Source organism: Halichoerus grypus, chromosome 7 (genome assembly GCF_964656455.1).
Source record: "Halichoerus grypus chromosome 7, mHalGry1.hap1.1, whole genome shotgun sequence".
NCBI classification, from domain to species: domain Eukaryota; kingdom Metazoa; phylum Chordata; class Mammalia; order Carnivora; family Phocidae; genus Halichoerus; species Halichoerus grypus.
In genome coordinates this window covers 54912660-54931763 of record NC_135718.1, presented here as the reverse complement: position 1 = coordinate 54931763, position 19104 = coordinate 54912660, and the positions used below count along the sequence as shown (strand labels likewise).

The 19104-nt window shown below is 51.3% G+C and overlaps 1 protein-coding gene across 4 annotated transcripts in view; it reads right to left on the bottom strand.

Moving 5' to 3' along the window:
• LRRC20 (leucine rich repeat containing 20) overlaps window positions 1-19104 on the bottom strand; it is a 107961-nt gene that overhangs the window by 67846 nt on the left and 21011 nt on the right. The window contains exons 1-2 of one of the 4 annotated variants that reach the window (XM_036122861.2): window positions 17014-17106; window positions 11145-11289 (exon numbers count right to left, since the gene is read on the bottom strand). The exons of 1 other annotated variant lie outside the window; for it this stretch is intronic. In XM_036122861.2, coding sequence (XP_035978754.2) covers window positions 11145-11226 — 82 coding nt within the window. In that variant the 5' untranslated portion in view covers window positions 11227-11289; window positions 17014-17106. Of the gene's footprint in view, window positions 1-8324; window positions 8449-11144; window positions 11290-17013; window positions 17107-19104 lie in introns of those variants that run through there. 2 more of the 4 variants (XM_078077629.1, XM_036122860.2) reach the window with 2 other exon arrangements.

Sequence of the window (19104 nt, the reverse complement as noted above, 5' to 3'; positions counted from 1 at the left end):
GAATCTGTTCTCTTAACAGGACACCTTTGGCTATATTACCAAGGTTTTAACTGGAAGGTTGTATTTAGAGAAAGACATGCATAGATTCAGATATGACCAGACAGCTTTAAGGACCTAAGGTTGACTTTATGGAGCCAATAAAACCCCTTAGAAATGCTGGCCCAACATCTTGCTAACAGAGTTCCCAGCAATCTTACCAAGTGAGTAAAGAAGGTCACTTCCTGGCACATGCAGGAACCTCATGATATTTGGGGGACCTTGAGAAGAGGAATTCACTCAAATCTACAAGTATTGCGGGCAAACTGATGGCAAATATTTGGCTTGGCTTCTGGCCTTTAGAAGCTATTAAAAGTTCAATCTAAAATTCCTTATAAAAAGTTCCAGCAAAACAGATTTAAAAGAACTTACATGGTCAATCACTATTCTTTCTGTGCTTATATAAATAAATTAGGCCAAATTTGTTAAAACTGGACTTATTTTACAAATAAATTTGTCTTATTTTGGCTATTTTTGTTTTTTGTTTTGTTTTTAAAGATTTTATTTATTTATTTGACAGAGAGAGGGAACACAAGCAGGGGGAGAGGGAGAAGCAAGCTTCCCCCAGAGCAGGGAGCCCGATGCGGGGCTCGATCCCAGGACCCCGAGATCATGACCTGAGCTGAAGGCAGACGCTTAACAACTGAGCCACCCAGGCGCCCTTATTTTGGCTATTTTTGGTAAAAAATGAGGGTGATTATAGAAAGAAAATGTTTCAGGTAACACATCTTTGTAGATGTTAGATTTTAATACCATTCATTAGAAACTAGACCAGATCCTAATTTCTTCTAGTGCCCTCCAATGCCTGGCTACAACTCTCCAAACTAACATGTTGATTTTTTCTCCCGCCCTTTTGACCTAGAATCATTTGAGAACTAAAACTGCCCTTTTTTCCTGAAGCCCTACAAACTAAATTTGATGTAAAGAAATCGGCCACAATAGCTCACACGTACATAATCTCTGTGCCTATTGCTCAGTGGGCCACTAAAGATCATCAGAGCCATCTGAACTACAAACCAGGATGAGAAGTAGATGACATCAGGATAGACTACTTTCCCAAGATTCGGGACCAGGCCTGTGGTTCTACTCTTCTTCCTTTTTAGATTGTAATATTAGAAGACAATAAAAACCTACGTGTTTGCTTTCATCTCCCCCTTTATTATATTCTGGTAAAATATCATGGTTACTCATTAATTTAACTAATATAACTTCAAATACTCCCCTAGCACCTTATTATAATGGAGAACTTAGGTAAAATGTTTATGACCTCTTGGAAACACTCTAATGTTCCGTTAGCTTCTGGTGCTTATACATTATGAAGGGCCTCCACTAGAAAAAACCTCTCAAGAAATACCATCTAACTCAAACTTAAGCTGCATTGTATATAACATTCAACGGATTGACCCTTGTGTCTCTATAAACTTAGGTGATAATTTATGAGAAAGGCTCCCAGGCACAATGGGAGAAACTTAGTGGTAGCTTGTCCAACATGCCAAAATATCCAATGTAATCACTAACCATGTTTTTGTGGATGGAAAAGCCTAAGACGAAATTTAAAAAAAAAAAACAGAAACATGGATATCTTTCAGAGACGCTGTTCTGGGAGTGACTTGGATTCGGCCCCCTCCCAAATCTAACTTTGCCATACAACCCAGAAGATTCTGAGGTAACTACTGGTCAGTGGCCTTTCCTAACCGCAGAAACCCAAAAATGTACAGCTTTCCTCATCTGTGGAAAATCACTAAAGACTCCTGTATCTTATATAAATGTTCAGTTATTGTCCTCAGTACCCAAATGTATAGCCGACCAGGCTTTGACATTTTTCAATGTCTTAATAGGAACTATTGTAGATATCGCCAGAGTTCTTCCCATCGGAGGAAAATGGGCCTCTTCAGCCAATGATTCTTTCTGGATTCCAATATCTACTGACATCTGCAAATTCAGGCAAGATACATGGTTATGCCCTGAACAACAAGGAACCCTGAATTCACTCCAACTTGGCCTATAACAGCTATGCCCATACAAATGGCTATGTCCATAACATAGGGTATATAAGAAAAGGAAGATTTCATTGGAAAGGTTTATAAAACACCTCTGTAATACTCCTTGATTTATTTTGTAACCAGAGTACTTTTCACCATAATGCTACGGCTATATGGTGTAATATTAGCTTTGCAACTCAAACAGAATTGCCTGATGCTAACAAAATTATGCTGGGGCACCTGGGTGGCGCAGTCAGTTAAGTGTCCGACTCTTGGTTTCAGCTCAGGTCGTGATCTCAGGGACATGAGATCGAGCCCCATGTCATGCTCCACACTCAGCGGGGAGTCTGCTTGAGATTCTCTCTCTCCTTCTCCCTCTGCCCTTCCCCCTGCTCACGCTCTGTCTCTCAAATAAATAAATAAATAAATAAAATCTTTTTAAAATTATGCTAATATTGGGGTGCCTGGGTGGCTCAGTTGGTTAAGTGCATCTTTGGCTCAGGTCATGATCTTGGGGTCCTGAGATCGAGCCCCACATCAGGCTCCCTGCTCAGCAGCTCTGCTTGTCCCTCTCCCTCTGCCCTTCCCCCTGCTAGTACGCTCTCTGTCACTATCTCTCAAATAAATAAGTAAATAAAATCTTTTTAAAAATTATGCTAATATTAATATTGATGACCAAATGTTTTGGAAGATAGAATTATAACCACCACAAGATGTAATATTTATGGAAACCAACTGGCCAGGGAAATTGTTACATATAATAACAGACAATTTAATTACCATTTAAACCAATCAGCTCAACTATATCACAAAGCACAAATAACCGTAGATAAAGAAGGTAAACAGATACTCTAATTTAAGATGATCAAAGTACTTAAAATGGATTTTTCTCTTGTCTTTCTAATTCCGTACCTATTCCCTGTTGGTTACCTCAAATGTTATTAATTGGGCTTTTATTACTATTTCTGTATTTAGGCTATAAATATCACCCCAAAAATGTAAAGGCAAAACTCACCACAAAGCACACATACATGTTTGCAAGACAATTTGGTCTCATTGAAAAAGTATATATCAATTGTAATATTCCCTATCAGAGGCCCTACTATTGACTCCCCGGCATAGACTCCTAGGTGACCTAAATTGGGCCTAGCATCGAGAAACATGATGGACCCAGGGCAGATATAAGCAATCACCCTGGAATCAAGGGACAGAATAATGGCCATCAATACTTTCTGTCAAAAGATTATAGGTCAAAAGGGGGAAATGATGAGAGAAAAAACTCTCTAAAGGCCTGCTATACAAAGGAAGCCATTTCAGATTTCTTTCTAAGTCAATGTGACTGTATATAAAACTTTGTTCAAACCAAAAACCTGATTTATGGCCCGCCACACGTACCCTGTGCATCTCCTTTGTGAATGAGTGGCCTGCGGAAAAACCATCTTGTCCTTGAGATATCGATCAATGCTCCTACTCCCTACAGTCCTTCATCATAACGTTCGTGACTCCTGCCTATATGCTAATCTACAATTTTCTGAGCTTTTCCAAGATGTAACAAGTATATAACCTGTAATATATAACCCTGTAAAATCCGTTCATTCTGCGGCGCACTTTCTTCCCCACACAGAGCGTGTTTCCTGGGCAGCTGTCCTAAGTTGGGCTCTAATAAAACTCTCCTTCTTGCTTTTAGAGATTCTAAAAGGTTTGTTCATTTTGCATCAACAATAGGACTTCGCTGTAGAAACTACTGAAGGTGACACCCGAGGGCTCCCCTTACTCTGCCGGGTCACACAGCCTTGTCGTCCCCCTCGCAAGCACCAGCCTGCCTGCCTGCGGCCACGCCTTTACCCAAAGAGACGCCCTCCCCTACAACGGCCTTCCCCGCACGCCTGACCCACACCCACACACCCAAACCTGCTCCCTCCTCGGGGGGCTCAGCGGCAATGCCCCCTCTTCCACACCACCCCTCAGCACGGGCGCTCAGCCAGTGCCCAGGGCGTATACAACTACAGACAGTAGAAGCAGGACTCAGCCACTTGGTTTGTTTTCCATCCTGCAAGTGTTTCACACCTGGCTAATGGCCTCCTTGCTGTGCAGGCCTCTCCGCCTCCCACAGGGCCTCCTTGGAGCCCACTCAGGGTTGGACCAGTTCTCACAGCCGGGCAGTGTCCTTTCCGCAGATGGAAGAATGACGGGGGAGGGTTAAGTGGGGAGTCCTGAGCGGTCTGCCCCACAGCGGAGGGGCTGAGGGCACCTGTCCATGCACCCAGCAGATGCATGCTGAGCACTCTGTGTGGGGCAGCACTGCGGTGACCAGGAACCCAAGACACGGGATGGCCATGCTGGAGGTCACCCACCACTGACCCCCACTCTTAGCCTCCATCCCCCCAGAAGTCTAAAGTCCACAGTGGGGCTGGAGGAGGGGCAGGTGGGACTTGTGGCCACTGGAGCTCCCAAGCTCTAGCAGGGGATTCCGGGAACCCCAGCAGAGAGACCTGAGCCACACCTGTTGGGCTTTGGGGTCCTCTCTCACCACTGCTGGAAACAGTCCAGAAAAAGTCTCAGGACCCCAGCTAACCATCCTCACCCCTAGCCATTCCAGAGCTTGTCAGTCTAATCCCAACAGGGCCTTATAACTAGCCCTCTGCTTCCATAAGACACGATGCCAAGGAGGAAGGGGCCAGGGCACAGAGGACAGGGTGGGAGGAAGCCTGGCTTCCCACTGCTTATCCTTTGGATCTCATGCTCTGTACACTAGGCACATGTAATACCGATCAGATTTTTTTTTTTTAATCAAAGGTTCATAGTGATAGCAGCCTGCCTTCCCAATTGAGAGGCAGGAAGCTGAGGACACAGATCAGAGGCTTCCAGCCCTCGTGGCGAACAGACAGGTGGCCCAGGCCAGGCGGAGGGCTGCCCTCTGAGGGCCCACTCCCTCTTCCGCACATTCAGAACTGACCTGTGCCTGGCTGGCCCTCAGGACTCCCCCGGCCAGGACACAGCCGAGCAACAGGCACACCCGTCGTCCCCGCCAGCACCAGCTTCCTGGGCTCAGGGCCAGGCATGCGGGCCCCTGGCTAGGGTCAAGAAAAACTGCTTCCCCCACAGCCCCTGGCGGCTCCCCTCCCTGACAGCGTGCCTGAGAGAGCACGTGTGTGTGTGTGCGTGTGTGTGTCTGCCTCCCCCTCCAGACTGGGCACTCCTGGGCCACTTGGTTCCTCTAAGTGGGGTACACACAGTAGGTGCTCAATGTGGTGTTTCTTGAAAAAGGGCAGTGTCTGACCCAAGGGAAGATATTCTGATTGAGTGAGTGTATGTATTAAGTGCTTCCTGAATACTGAGCTTTCTGAATACCCTTGCTCGAGAAAGGGGCTGCAAAATCAGATCCCTGCGGGACCCAGCTAGGAATGTAAATACAGGACGTGAGCTGGGCTGGGAGTGAAAGCCCTCATCAGAACGTGGGCATTCACGCCTGCCCAGCAAGTCTGGTCAAGTCTGGTCAAGTCCCGGTCTCAGCCACCTGTCACCTGGTCGGCCGGTGACATGGCGCCATCTGCTGGTGAGAGCAGAAGCAGCAAAGTGGGGATGAGCCTGCGGGGGGGGGGTGTTGGAAAGGGGGGTCCCTTCTCTCTAGCTTTGGTCTGCCCACCTGACTATCGCACAGCTCCTGGCCTAGCTGCTCAGTTCCCTGAGGATGGATCACACCCATGTTCACATTCATTCTCTCTCTCTCTCACACACACACACCCAGGCCTGCCCAGCCCCCCAGAACCCACCACGAGAAGGAAGTTCCAGATTGTAAATCATAAGCCAGTGGCTTGTTCAAGGCAGGGAAGACTCATACAGGGTTCATGTTCAAATGCAGATCACCCTGCCCACCCTGAGATTTCACCTTTAAAGCTCTCAAGCGGGGTCCATGGATCTGTCCTTGAACAGAAGCAGCCCGTAGCGGCTGTCCCCATCACCACCTGAGACATCTTAAATGACCAGGCAGATACTAGCTTCTGATAATCTCCCTCCTTTTCAAGGAACAGGGGTAGGCCCGACCGTGGTTCCAGCAGGGCGTGAGCGGAGAGGCAAGCATGCGAGGGGAGCAGGGGCGCCACGTTCTCATCTCCTCCCCTGGCCCTCAGCGGGAAAGGCCACCCAGAGCTGGGACAGAACTGGCCCCACCTCTCAACACCTGCATCACATCCTCAGCCTTAGCTCCAGCTTCTAGGAAACCAGGAAACTCCTACTTCAGAAGCAACGCGGCAGAGGAGACAAGCTGAACACTTTTGTGCCACCAACCCCTTAAAAAACCCTTGATTTGCAAAGCTCCGCCTCGGTTTCTTCATCTGTAAAATGGAGATATTAAGATCACTCCCGTCCCAAAGTCATTGTGGGGATTCAGTGAGGCAGCCAAGTGCTGCCACCACTGCCTGGAGTTTAATAAGAGCCAGCCGCGGGCGTGGGAGAGCGAGAGGAACGTCCACGGCACAGCAACAGGCAGCCACTGATGCTCCGCCGGCCACAGCTGCTGGGAGGCTGGGCTGCCGGGGACTCGGGCTGAAAGGCCTAGAAGGGGGCAGGAAGGCAGCGCTGGGCCTGCCTGAGGGACGCTGAAGCCGAGACCCCAAGGAAAGCTGGAGGTCTGAAGGCCTGCCTTCAGAGAAAGAGCGGACTAGGGATAAGACGCACGTTTTCATAAGAACGCGGCTTTGCCTTGGCCCGGGCACTGAATTAACAAAGAAAACAAATCTCCTCTATGATTCTGAAATCACAGGCCTGCCCTCACAGTGAGTGTGGGGTTTGAATATTCCTTTCCTTTACAGCCCAGAAACCCCTCCGGCCGAGAAAGATTGTTTCTAACAAAAGAGGTGTTTCTAACTTGGTCACAGGCAGGTGTCTGAGGGAAGCAACCGCAACCGCCCTGGAGGACACCCCCTCAGCCCAGACAAGGCTCTACCAGACAACAGTACAGGGTCTGAAATTACATCACATCCACCCAGAACACCCCACTGTGAGCTGGGGTCAACAGGAACAACAGACATGGGCCGCTGAGAACTCCCTGTGATAGAGGGAGTACAAAAGATAAAAAAGGCAGTAATAGTCAAATGATTAAAGAAATAAAAAATAGATTTAAACACATAAGAAAGGAATAAGATATCATTTCCTTAAGTAGGACTTTTTTTTTTAGTAAAATGTAAAAGATCTACCAGATCTGAAGAGAAAACAGAGTATATAAAATCAGATTTTTAAAAAATCCAAACAGAACTTTCTTTTTTTTTTTTTTAAGTAGTCTCCACACCAGCGCGGAGCCCGACACAGGGCTTGAACTCATGACCCTGAGATCAAGACCTGAGCTGAGATCAAAAGTCGGACACTTAACCAACTGAGCCACCCAGGCGCCCCCAGAACTTTTGAAAATAAAATATGTAGCCTTAATACTCAATGATGGGTTCAAGAGCAGACTGAACACAAATGGAGAAGCAAACCATGAAATGGCAGAAGGATCTCGGAATGTAGCAGAGAGATGGAGAGAAAGGAAATATGCTAGAGCCACGGACACCCAGAATGGAACCCCAAGAGGAATTCCAGGCAAAAGAGACCCAAGGGATGGGGGGAAGCAACGTGCCCAGAGCTAATGACTCAGAATTTTCCTGAAATGAACACAGACAGGAATCCTCTGGAAGGAAGCACAAAAGACCAGAGAAAGGATGAAAAGAGGTGTCAAACATTTGTGCCCAGCACGCATCAGGCCCTGGGAAATGCCGGCTTGTGCTGGGTGCTCCTTCCCCCCACCAGCTTTGCCAGAGTCTCTGTCCCAGCCAGCCACACTCTCCCAGACCTTTCCAAGTCCCGCTCCTTGGCAAGAATGATCGGGTTTTAAAAGTCATCCCCAAAGGCCTGGGAGCCTATCCCCTGGAGAGGGGTGGGGTGCAGGGCAGCCCGGCCTGCCAAGGGAACAGTGAGGTCAGACAGAGGCCCCTGAGGGTCCGAGGACCCAGGAAGCCCAGGTGGGCGTGAGGCCTTGACAAAGACAAAGAACTAACTTGGGGACACAAAGAAAGGATGCAGAGGAAAGCCTGAGGACAGTGCAGAATTCCCAACTCTGCAAGCTCATTCGAAAATGCTGAGGAGGGGTAAGGGGCTGGGGAAAAGTGGCTTCAGCTCAAGCTGAGGGGCAGGCCAGGGGGGCCAGGGAGTGATGAAGAGGCCTGGGGTGGGGAGACAAGGGCCCGGAGCCACGGCTCAGGTTGCGGGAGAAGCAAGCCTGGCTCCGGAGGGCACCCACGAGTGCCCGGGGGGAGCACGCATGATGCTTACCTGAGTAAGGTGAGAGCCTGTAACTGAGCTCTCCCAACCCGGTCTCCGTCTCCACAGGGACCTTCTGCCCTGCAGAGACACCTGCAGCTTCTAAGCCAGCCATCCCAGGGCTACATCCCAGCCCTGTGCACAGGGAGGCAGGGAGGGGAAGCCAGCAGAAGGGAGGAAGCCGGAGAAGCCCTGTCTCCACCCACGGGCTGAGAGAAGGAAAAATCCCCGGAACTCTCATCTGCTGTTGGGAAGTGTTACTTCCACCTCCTACAGTGGCAGGTGGTCCTCTCCCTAAAATCCATACTTCTCTACTTAAAAGAGTAATATGTTTATCATAGAACGTTCAGGAAATGCACAAGAGTATTTTCTAACATCCATTTGTGTCTTGTTTTATTTCCTTTCAATTTTTTCCTCTGTATATACACATGTTTAACATAACTAGCATCTCACTATAGAGATTGGGATCCTTGCTTTTTTCCAATTCATGTTCTACGGAACAATCTGCCAGTCTTCATTCAAGCATGTAATGAAATTTTATGCACCACTTTTAATAGCTCCATAAATTGCATTGTACAGCTTTAACAAAATTTATTTAAGCCATTTTCTGGGGCTGGTTTTTTAGGCTGTGTCAGATTGCTTGCTGTTTTACATGAGAACCATATTGGCTTACTTCGCCCATCTTTCAAGACTCACTTCAATTCCCACCTCCTCCAGAAAGCCTTCCCAGACGCCTTCAACACCCGCAACATTTCCCACACCTCCGAACTCCGACCACGTGTGGTGTGTCTGACCTGCCTCAGCATGGAAATCTCCTGTCACTCACTGCTCTCTGTCCCACAGCGGTGGGCTGGTCTCACGTCCAGAACTCTACTGCACATAGCTCGAGGGAGCCCCCCAGCACCTTGCACACAGCAGATGCTCAGTACATGCAGAGAGCTTAGACCCCAGGCCCCTCAGACTACATGAGCCCAGGGAGCTCCACCTGCTGAAGGGTCAGGATTGCAAGCGCCCCCAGTGGCCTGGTCTGGCGCTTTGCTTCTTCGCTGGGCACTGAAGAGATAAATGGGCCTCCAGTGGTCTGCCCTAACTTTAAAGACCCGGTCACCTCCCTGTGAAAGTTTCGAGCTCCAGTCAAGACAGCCAAGGCTAAATAAAACGTTCACCCCCTCTCCGACCAGGACACTGTGGCCTACCTTGACGAGGTAGGAACAGTCACCATCCCCATTACAGACATGAAGAAACCAGGTTCAGTTAGAGGTTAAGCAACCTGCTAAGGTAGCAGGCTAGTGGGTGGCAGAGTGGGGATTCAAATCCAGGCCATGTGAGTGTTAGAGAGCCTTGAACACTGGGCTAAGTACGACCACGTCAGTGACCATGGGATTCCGGAATTCTTTTCCTACAGGCCCATGGCTATCAGCTCACCAGAAACTTCCCTCCAAAACCAACCACAACCTTCAAGTTTGTCCGCTGCCAGAGGAAATGCTTCTCTTGCTTTAGCTCAGGTCAGCAAACGCTATGTGCTTACAAAGTACCTGATACAGCTCTGGCTCTTGGCGGATGGGGGCAAAAGTCCCTGCCCTCTAGGGACACTGAATGAAAAGTTACAGAGGAGGAAAGGGCGAGGGGTGGATGGTGTAAGGCTGAGGGCTTCCTGAAAGAGGTGGTGACCAAGCTCATCTTTTTTTTTTTTTTTAAGATTTTATTTATTTGTTTGAGAGTGAGAGAGAGACAGAGATAGTGGAAGATAGTGAGAGAGAGCACGAGCGGGGAGGAGAGGGAGAAGCAGACTCCCCACTGAGCAGGGAGCCCAATGCAGGGCTTGATCCCAGGACCCTGGGATCATGACCCAAGCAGAAGGCAGACAATTAACCATCTGAGCCACCCAGGTACCCCCAAACTGATCTTGAAGGCTGAGAAACCCTCCACTTTCTAGGCCACCACGCCTTGCCCAGGAGCTTCAGACACATTTGACCAATGGCTGCTCACAGAAATGCTCTACCTTCCCAGTGTCTGGATCTTTGGTCAGGCAATAACCTCCACGGAAATACTCCTTGGAGAGAAAGACACAAACTCACGTGGGCACACACATCCCTACCTGCCTGTGGAATTCCTCTCTGTGTACCAAAGGCCCTACTCACACCCCACCCTATGTACACAATCCTCCCAAGGCAGGAACGTGCTCCCCTCCCGGGGGATCCCACAATATGCCGATGGCTTAAGGGGTACACACATTCCAGCTGGTGAGACACACACACACATGCATGTAATCCTTACACATGCAAACAGTCAATAAATATCTGTTGAATTCAGTTAGATGCTTGAAGACTTGGCATAAAATGCTATGACCAAGTCAAAGCAAAAAATCTATGACACAATTCAAGTAAAATAGTGGTGTGAAAAGGGGCCTCCAGGCTGGGTGACCTGGGAAAAGCCCCCTCTGCCTTCGACCCTCCATCGCCTCCTCATCTGAAGACCAAGGCTAGGCATGCTTGGCCGGTATCCACCATCACAAGGCCGAGGTGAGCATTCAATATGGCGACACTCATGAGGCACCTGCACGGGGCCTGGGACCTGGGGCTCCTCGGCAGCGGCAGCTATTGTCACCTGGGCCAAGGGCACACACCCACTCCAAGTCTGCGGCGGTGTAGAAAGGTTCCCTGGTGCGCATACACCAGGCACAAGTGCAATAAAACTCCCTGGAATGCTTCTCCTCGGGGCGAGAGTGCTGATACTGTCTCTTTGCTCTTCTCTTTCAATTCCACATCTAAACTGATTTCACACGCTGCCTGCGGGGCGCCCTGCAGTTGGAAAGGCCCTGGCCTCACTCACCCAGGGTATCAGAGCCGCTCTCCACAGTCTCGTTGACCTTTCTTGCAACTCTGGCCACGGCCTCACCCATCTTCTTCAGCATGCAGGCGAGGGGGTCCTGCTGCCAGCCACCAGGCCGGTCTGCTGCTCACAAGGGGGCCCGTGCCTGGGGAAGACACAGGACCATGAAGTGCCCGCCCCCAGGCCGGGGACACGCCCCAAAGCCATCCTCCCGTGGGGTGGGACCCAGGCTGCAGGAAGCCTGCAGGGAGGGCGCCAGGCCACTCACTTCCTCTGGAGAGTCCCAGAGACCAGGCCGTGCGCAGCTGATCTGCCCATCAGAGGGGTGGGCAGCCTAGCCTAACCAGTTTCCTGGGTGGGTCCACACGTGTGACCTCACCAGACTCAGGGCAAGGGCTGGAAGCAGCGGCCAGGCAGGTGTGAGGACCCAGGTGTGTGCTGCCTGTGACACACTTACCAGGCAGAGCAGTGGGGAGGAGCCGGAGCGTGGCCAGCTGCAGGGGACAGACACTTGTCCCTCCATCCCACAGCCTCTGGGCTGGTGCCCTGTGCACAACCACAGGGACAGGTCCCCCAGCTCCCGGCTCACCTCACCCACCTCTGCCGGGCACCTCCTGCGTGCTGGGGAGTAGGGGCACAGAGGCAAATGGAACCAGCCTGCCAGGTCAGAGCTCACAGTCTGGGGGGGCGGGTCTCTAAGCGTTCCCTTCCCACCTGTCAACTTGGAGGGAAGGCTAGGGTTGGTTACAGTTTTAGCCTGCAAACCCGATGATCAGCCTTGATCAGAGTTTATCCATCAGACCCAGAGGGAGAAGGGGGGGTGGGGCGAGGAAAGGAAAGAAGGGAAATTGGATCACTGGGGGAGAAAAGGCTTCAAAAAGGGTGAGGAACACAAAGTTATTTGGTGTTAAAGACATGCCGGACTCTAGAAAGGTCTCCAACTCCCTGTTTATTACAGAGAAGGAAACAGGCACAGAGAGGGACTAGATGACCTGGCCAAGGTCAAAATGAGTCAACAGCAACAATGTTAACAGCCCAGCTCCACATCCAGGGCTCACCTCTTTACAAAAGTCGCCCACAACACCAGCAGCAGCACCCCGGGGACAGAATGAACTTGGGGCCAAGGTCAGTGCCCTTTTTTTGCCTCTGGATCCCAATCCCAGCTTCAAAGACAGTTCAAGGAGCTCGAATGGGCTGGCTCTCAGGGTCAGAGGTCGAAGAAGGTGGGGACAGAGAGAAGGGGGGTGAGGGGAGGGCTCGGAGTTGCTATCAGACACCACGTAAATATGCAAATGTGCTCAACTACACAGGCAGGGCAGGCAAGGCTGAGCTGGGTTGGCCAGGCCCATCCGTCTGCTGATGGAGTTAGTGGTGAATCCAGTATGTGGGGGCATCTCACCACGGAGGCTAACGCTGAAGGTCTGAGACCCACGGTGCAGCGGAAACAGACTAGCTTTTTTGAAGACAGGCCTAGTGCCCAACTCTGCCATTTATTAGTTCGGGAGCCTTGGGAAAGGTTTTTTACTCTGACCTGTAGTTTCTTCATCTGACTAGGAGAGCTAGTAATACCCACCTCACTGGATTCATATGAGGATTGAACAAAAATATTTACATCAGGGGCGCCTGGGTGGCTCAGTCGTTAAGCGTCTGCCTTTGGCTCAGGTCATGGTCCCAGAGTTCCGGGATCGAGCCCCGCACTGGGCTCCCTGCTCGGTGGGAAGCCTGCTTCTCCCTCTCTCACTCCCCCTGCTTGTGTTCCCTCTCTCGTTGTGTCTCTGTCAAATAAATAAATAAAATCTTTAAAAAATATATTTACATCTTTCCAGGCCAGGGCCCAGGACATGTAGGTCTCAACAAATTCTAGTCAAGAGGATAAAGCAGTACACATGCAGACAGGACAACTCATCTTTAAGGAATGACTAGAATTTCCTTCTCCACCTCCAGGAAGTCTTCCCTGATTGCCTCAGCCCTCAGTGTTTTCTCCTCCCTCTGAGTTTCAGCACCACTTAAGGACTTAGCACAAGCCACCTGGGTTGTTTGTGAGCTTTTTAAATATACATACTTGTCTCCCCAGTCGGCCTGTGGGCAGCTTGGCACACGGAGCAGCTCTATACTGTGCTTTCCCCTCCCCCCGCACTTTACACCACAAACTGAATACAGATGCCTAGTTAGGATACCCCAATGGTGATGATGATGATCAACAGCCATCATTTGGGTTTCAAATCTAAATACAAGTCAACAGCCTCTTACAATAAGTCTAAGACCCTGTCTAAATGAGAAGGGTCGTAGAGTCAAAGGCTTAATGGTGCTGGGTAGACAACTTGCATAAGGTGGGCAGGGTGGGACAGTGGGGAATAGTGAGGACTATGGCAAACTAAACCCAACACCTCAACCATTCTGCCCTTAGGACCATCCCCCTAAGCCTGAGTCACAGCGATGTTGCTGGGATCTTGGTGACTTACTCTAACCCTTATGAATGGGAACACTGAGGGCTCAAGAGGGGAGACAAATGAGCTAGATGGGAAACAAAGAAGCTAGGTCTCCTAACTCCCAGCCTAGGATTCTTCCTACTATACCATGCTCCTTCCTTGCCCTATCTCCAATACCTATCATCCATAATCACAAAAACATATGGAGCAGCTACTAGGTATAGGGCGTACGAATGAAGAGGGCAGAAACACAGGAAAAAGCTGTGACTTATGATTCTGATGGACAGCTCTAGGAAACATCACTGAGGCAATCCTGGCCTGCCAGCACAAGACAAAGGGAAGGTAGATCTCCAAGCTGCCCAGGGTCTGCGCTAACCCTGCAAGGGACTGTCTGGGCTGATTACTTTCAGCCCGGCACTATGCTTACAATTCTCCTAGCTGCCACCAGTTGGGGGGGGGGGGCGCGGGGAGGGGAGCAGGGCAGGGGATGCCTTAGGCCATAGAGCCCACTGATGAAAACTAATTAAATTAAAAATCTCACCCCCTGTGGCAAGCGAAGACACTCTACGGTGTGGGTCAGAGAATGGACATCAAAGCAGGAACAGGAGCAAGCTGCAAGGTCTGGCTGTCAGAGCAAATCACTAGTAGGAAGGGCCCCTTACATTCCAGAGGATGCTCTGGGTACAGCACAGCTGTATCCTAGACCCTCGAAAGGTACCTGCTGCCCCAAATCGCCACCCCCACTAACTGACCAGGAAACCACCTTCCCTTCACCTAACACGACTCCTCCCCTCTCAAGGGAGAATTCCTTCTTACAGTCCAGGTCACTCTCCCTCTCTCGGGTCAGATGACAAAGGCTTGTCACTCTGGCACAACCAAGGCTGTGAGAGAGGAGCATGGTAGGGCCACATGCGGTATAAGGCCCCAGATGGGGTAAAGGGGCCCGAGACTGAGGTAAGAACAAACAGAATGACAGGAGTCTGGAGTGGGTCCCCAAAAGGGCAACGTCACTGACTGCTCCTTTGGAGATCTAAACCAACACTGGGCCTCTTTAACAACAATAAAAACAAGATTTATTTAGCATATAACAGAAACCCCGAGAGAGGAGGTTGTGGGGGGGGGGAGGGGGTAGAAATAAAAATAAAGCTACTCTTTTCTTTTGTTTAACACTGTTTTTGAGGAAAATAGAAAACTGTCTGGGTCACATATAAGTGGTGGAGAGAACTATGGACCTACTTCTGACGGAGTGCAAAAGCCCCTAGGCAGGGCAGCCCCCTAGGGCGTGAGGGCCCCTGTCTCTATAAACAACGGAGTCAACCAAAATCAGCATGCGAGGGAGCCTTCCTGGAACCGGAACCCAACTACAGAACCCCAGGAGAACACCACAGGCTCAAGCTCTGGGCTCCTTGGGGCATCTGGCCAAACCCACAGGCAGAGTCGATAGTAGAAGAAAGTCAGAGAGTGTCCCCAAGGGACTGCAGGGAAGCCTTAGCTAATTTCAAGGCCAAGTGCTCCAAATCCTGGAGACCCTTCAGCACAGGCTCCAAAGCCACACTCATACAGCTGCTGCCCCCAGCCACACATCCCTTTCCCTGCATCCCCAATTCCTCTTTCCTGGGAGCGGGCATCATAGCCTCAGGAAATGTTTAAATCCAACAAACATCTCCTGGGCACCTTCTAAAAGGGCCACACAGGGGAATAAAGTTATAGAGATGGGGCATGGGCCAGAATGAGCTTCCCTCATCTAGGAGAGACAGAGTGACAGGAGGAAGAATGAGCTAGATGCTAGTAGGGCTGTGACGCCAGGCCCAAGGAACATGTGTGCCCCCTGCACGAAGGGAACAGAGACATGGTCTGAGCAGAGGGACCCAACGAGATGAGAGAAAGAGGGAGACAGGTAGCCAATCTGTCCCCAGACCACTGGGGCAGGAGGCCGTAGGCCCTCCCGTAACTCTGTGCTGTTTCTCTGCAGAGAGTGAGGCAAAGTTTTCTGAGGACAGCTGCCTAAGACCAGAGTTTGGAAAGTTACCAGGATTTGTGAGCAGTTGGAAATGCCACCTCCCTCACTGGGTTGTTTAGAAAAGTAAATGATATAGAACTTTTGGGAAAGGTCTTTGCCAACGTTAAGCACTTCCCACATTAACGCATTACCTGTAGGTAGTTTAACAGGTACAGACAGTAAGTTAGGATACAAGAAACTGAATGCCAGAAAAGTTGTCTTCCTTTGTGGGAGTTGGCAACAGGCCCTTCTGGATCTATGACCTAGTTTCACCGGGATACAAGGCTGGAGTTGGGGTGATTTTTGCTTAACCCCTGACTGCAGCCCCCTGCTGGCGCTCCTGTTCTCCCCAGTGAGAACTCTACCTATCTGGAGCCCGGAGATCTCTGCAAAGGAGCTGCTGCGACACCCCGTCCGCACCAGCTGCTCCTATATTTAGTTACTGGTGTGGTCACTTGGGAACTTTAGAGCCTGGCAGCCGCTCCGAAGGGCAACTCGAGCCTCCTGAGCCATGTGTGCAAGCTCCCGCATCGCTGGCTCCGGCGGGTCCTAACGGCCACGCCAGGTGGGGGAGCAGGTGGGAAGGTGAGAGGCGGAGGGCTGGATGGTATCCAAGTAGCCCCGGAAGCCCTCGAGACCTGGACAGAGTTGACCCACTTTTCCACCCCAGAGAAAGCAGCCCGCTGGGGCGTGAGAGGGACGGGCTGGCGCCTGGTTTTGAGCCTCGGGGTTCGCAGCGCCGCACGCGCGCTCCGCTCCAGGCACCTAGGCATCCTCCCGCAGCGCCTCCCAGGAATGTGCTCCAGGCCAGGGTCCCCGCGCCTCGCGCAAGGGGCCCGCCTCACCCGTCTACCCCACCCCCCGGAACCCGCAGCCAATGGCTCCTCGTCGCCGGCCCTCGGCTCGCGCGGCAGGCGGGGACTGGGGAGAATGAAGCAGGGAGAGGGGCGAAAGCTGGCGGTCGCAGAGGGTCCGGACTCCCGCGCTCCCAGGAGGCCGGGAGGCAGGCTCTGGGGCAGGCGTCTGCAGCTCCCAGAACGGAAGCGTATCCCGAGAGCGCTGCTTCAGGAACGAAATACACCACAGCTTCCCCCGGCCCGGGCGCCTCCCGCGGGGACGGAGGCCCGGCGCCACTTCCCCGGGCTCCCTACTCCCTGCCGTCGCTGCGCCCACTCCCGCGGGCCAGCCGGGGTCCAGCCGCAGTTTGCAAGCAGAAGCCGGCGCGGCGCCGGGCCCCCGGACACTGCAGAAGCCGCAGCTGATGCACCGCTGCCCTTTCCACCCGGTGACCTGGGGGAGGGGAGGGGAGGGGACGCTGCAGAACCGGGGGCACTTCTCTCCCTCTCGCCCCCAGCCCTCCAGCGCTCAGCCTCAGACTGCATTTACTTTGCGGGGCACGAAGCGTGGGGCCCCGTTCTGGGCCGCTTTCTGCTCCACTTACAGCGACAATGCCTCCTAGCGCCCTGCGCAGCGCAGTCACGCTCCCTCGGCCGCCGGCGGCGCCCCATGCAACAGCAGCGCGCGGGAGCGGGCGGGGCGGGGCGCGCGGGACCGCGGTCTCTGCGCGCACGGCCGCTCGGCCAATCGCCGCGCCAGGATAGGTGCCGGGGCGGGAGCAGGCCGCGGGCCCGGGCCGCGCGCAGCCAATCAGCGCGCCGGTCCCCACGCCGCGCACGGGAGCGGCGCGCGCGGAAAAGCGGCCCGCGCGCTCTCGTGTGCAGGGTGGATCCGCTTTGTGTGCGGTTTCTGGAGGGAAAACGCTAGGGAGGGCGGGCGCGTAGAGTCGAACGTGCTACACAGAACCCGGGATCGGTAGGACTGAGGCTGCAGGTTCTTCTCAAGGGAATGGAGTTGAATTAGCCAGATCAGGGGTACTTTGAGAAATGTGAAGATGGGGGATAGAGAACTTTTCATGGGATGCCTTCAGGTGCCCATTCGGGTTTTTAGAGACGATAATTCTGGCTACCCTAAGTTATCTCACCTCTCTAAATCCCAACATTCTCCACTATAAAATAGGAGTTAAGGTACATAAATACTTTACAGGGGTCATTGCGAGGACTAATGTATGACATGTTTCGTGCAGTGCTGAGCATGACAGCTCAGGGAGCTTCACAGGCCTCCATTTATGGAGGACTCACCATATACCCTTTACGAGGCACTATGGAGACCACAAAAGAAGCGAGGCCCCTGACTCAGCCCTTGACAATGATCAACATGTCAAATGCTCTTGTCAACAGAAGCATGTACTAAATATGTAGGAGTCCTGAAGAAAGACCATTTAATTCTGCCTCTGGGGTTTGGGGCAGTCAGATAAGGAGCACACATTCCCCTGGGTCTTGATGGATGTTTTGGGTTGAATTGTCTCCCCAAAAAGAGGTATTTTGAAGTCTTAACCCCCAGTACCTCAGAATGTGACCTTATTTGGAAATAGGGTCATTGCAGAGATTAGTTAAGGTAAGGTCATACTGGAGTAGGGTGTGTATGGTGTTCTGATGAGAAGAGAAGAGACACACACACAGGGAGAAGGGCATGTGAAGACAGAGGCAGAGATGGCAGTGATATGCCTATAAGCCAAGGAATCCCAAGGACTGTGTGGGCAAGGACCTGAAGCTAGGAAGGGGCAAGAAAGGAAACAACTCTGAAGACACCTCGATTTTAGACTTCCAGCCTCCAGAACTATGAGAAAATACAATTGTTTTAAGTCACATGGTTTATGGCAATTTGTTACAACAGCCCTTAGAAACTAATACAATGAGCGAGTAGGAATACAGGGAAGGGGATGAGAAACGTCTCCAAAGAAAGTCTTTAAACCTGAATGCCTAGTGTATGCAAGGTCCTATGTCTCGGGGTATGCCAAGATCAATGAGACACAGACCCTGCCCTCAGGGGTTACCACTCAGGGGGATGCCTGAGCAGCCATGTGTTCTGACTCCTTCCCAGGAGGACTATCTATGGAAACCTTTCCCCAACCTCATCACCACTCTATCCCTGCCACATATATACCAGGTACTGGATATTAATAACAAATGGATCAAATCCTGTTCTGCCCAAGCCAAGATCCTTATCACTCTGGACAAAGAGGACCCTGTCATTTGTTTCACTTAAAACCACCCTTCCAGGGTGCCTGGCTGGCTCAGTCTGTAGAGCATGTGACTCTTAATCTCTGGGCTGTGAGTTCTAGCCCCATGCTGGGCGTAGAGCTTACTTTAAAAAAAAAGGGGGGGGGGCGCGCCTGGGTGGCTCAGTCGTTAAGCATCTGCCTTCGGCTCAGGTCATGATCCCAGGGTCCTGGGATCGAGCCCCGCATCAGGCTCCCTGCTCAGCGGGAAGCCTGCTTCTCCCTCTCCCACTCCCTCTGCTTGTGTTACCTCTCTCGCTGTGTCTCTCTCTGTCAAATAAATAAATAAAATCTTTAAAAAAATAAAAAGAAAAAAAAGAAAAAAGAAAAAAAGGAAAAAGAAAACAGCCTTATATCTCTGGCCAATTTCCACACATGGATGTCTTCTCTTCTCCTCCAGGCCATACACAGACC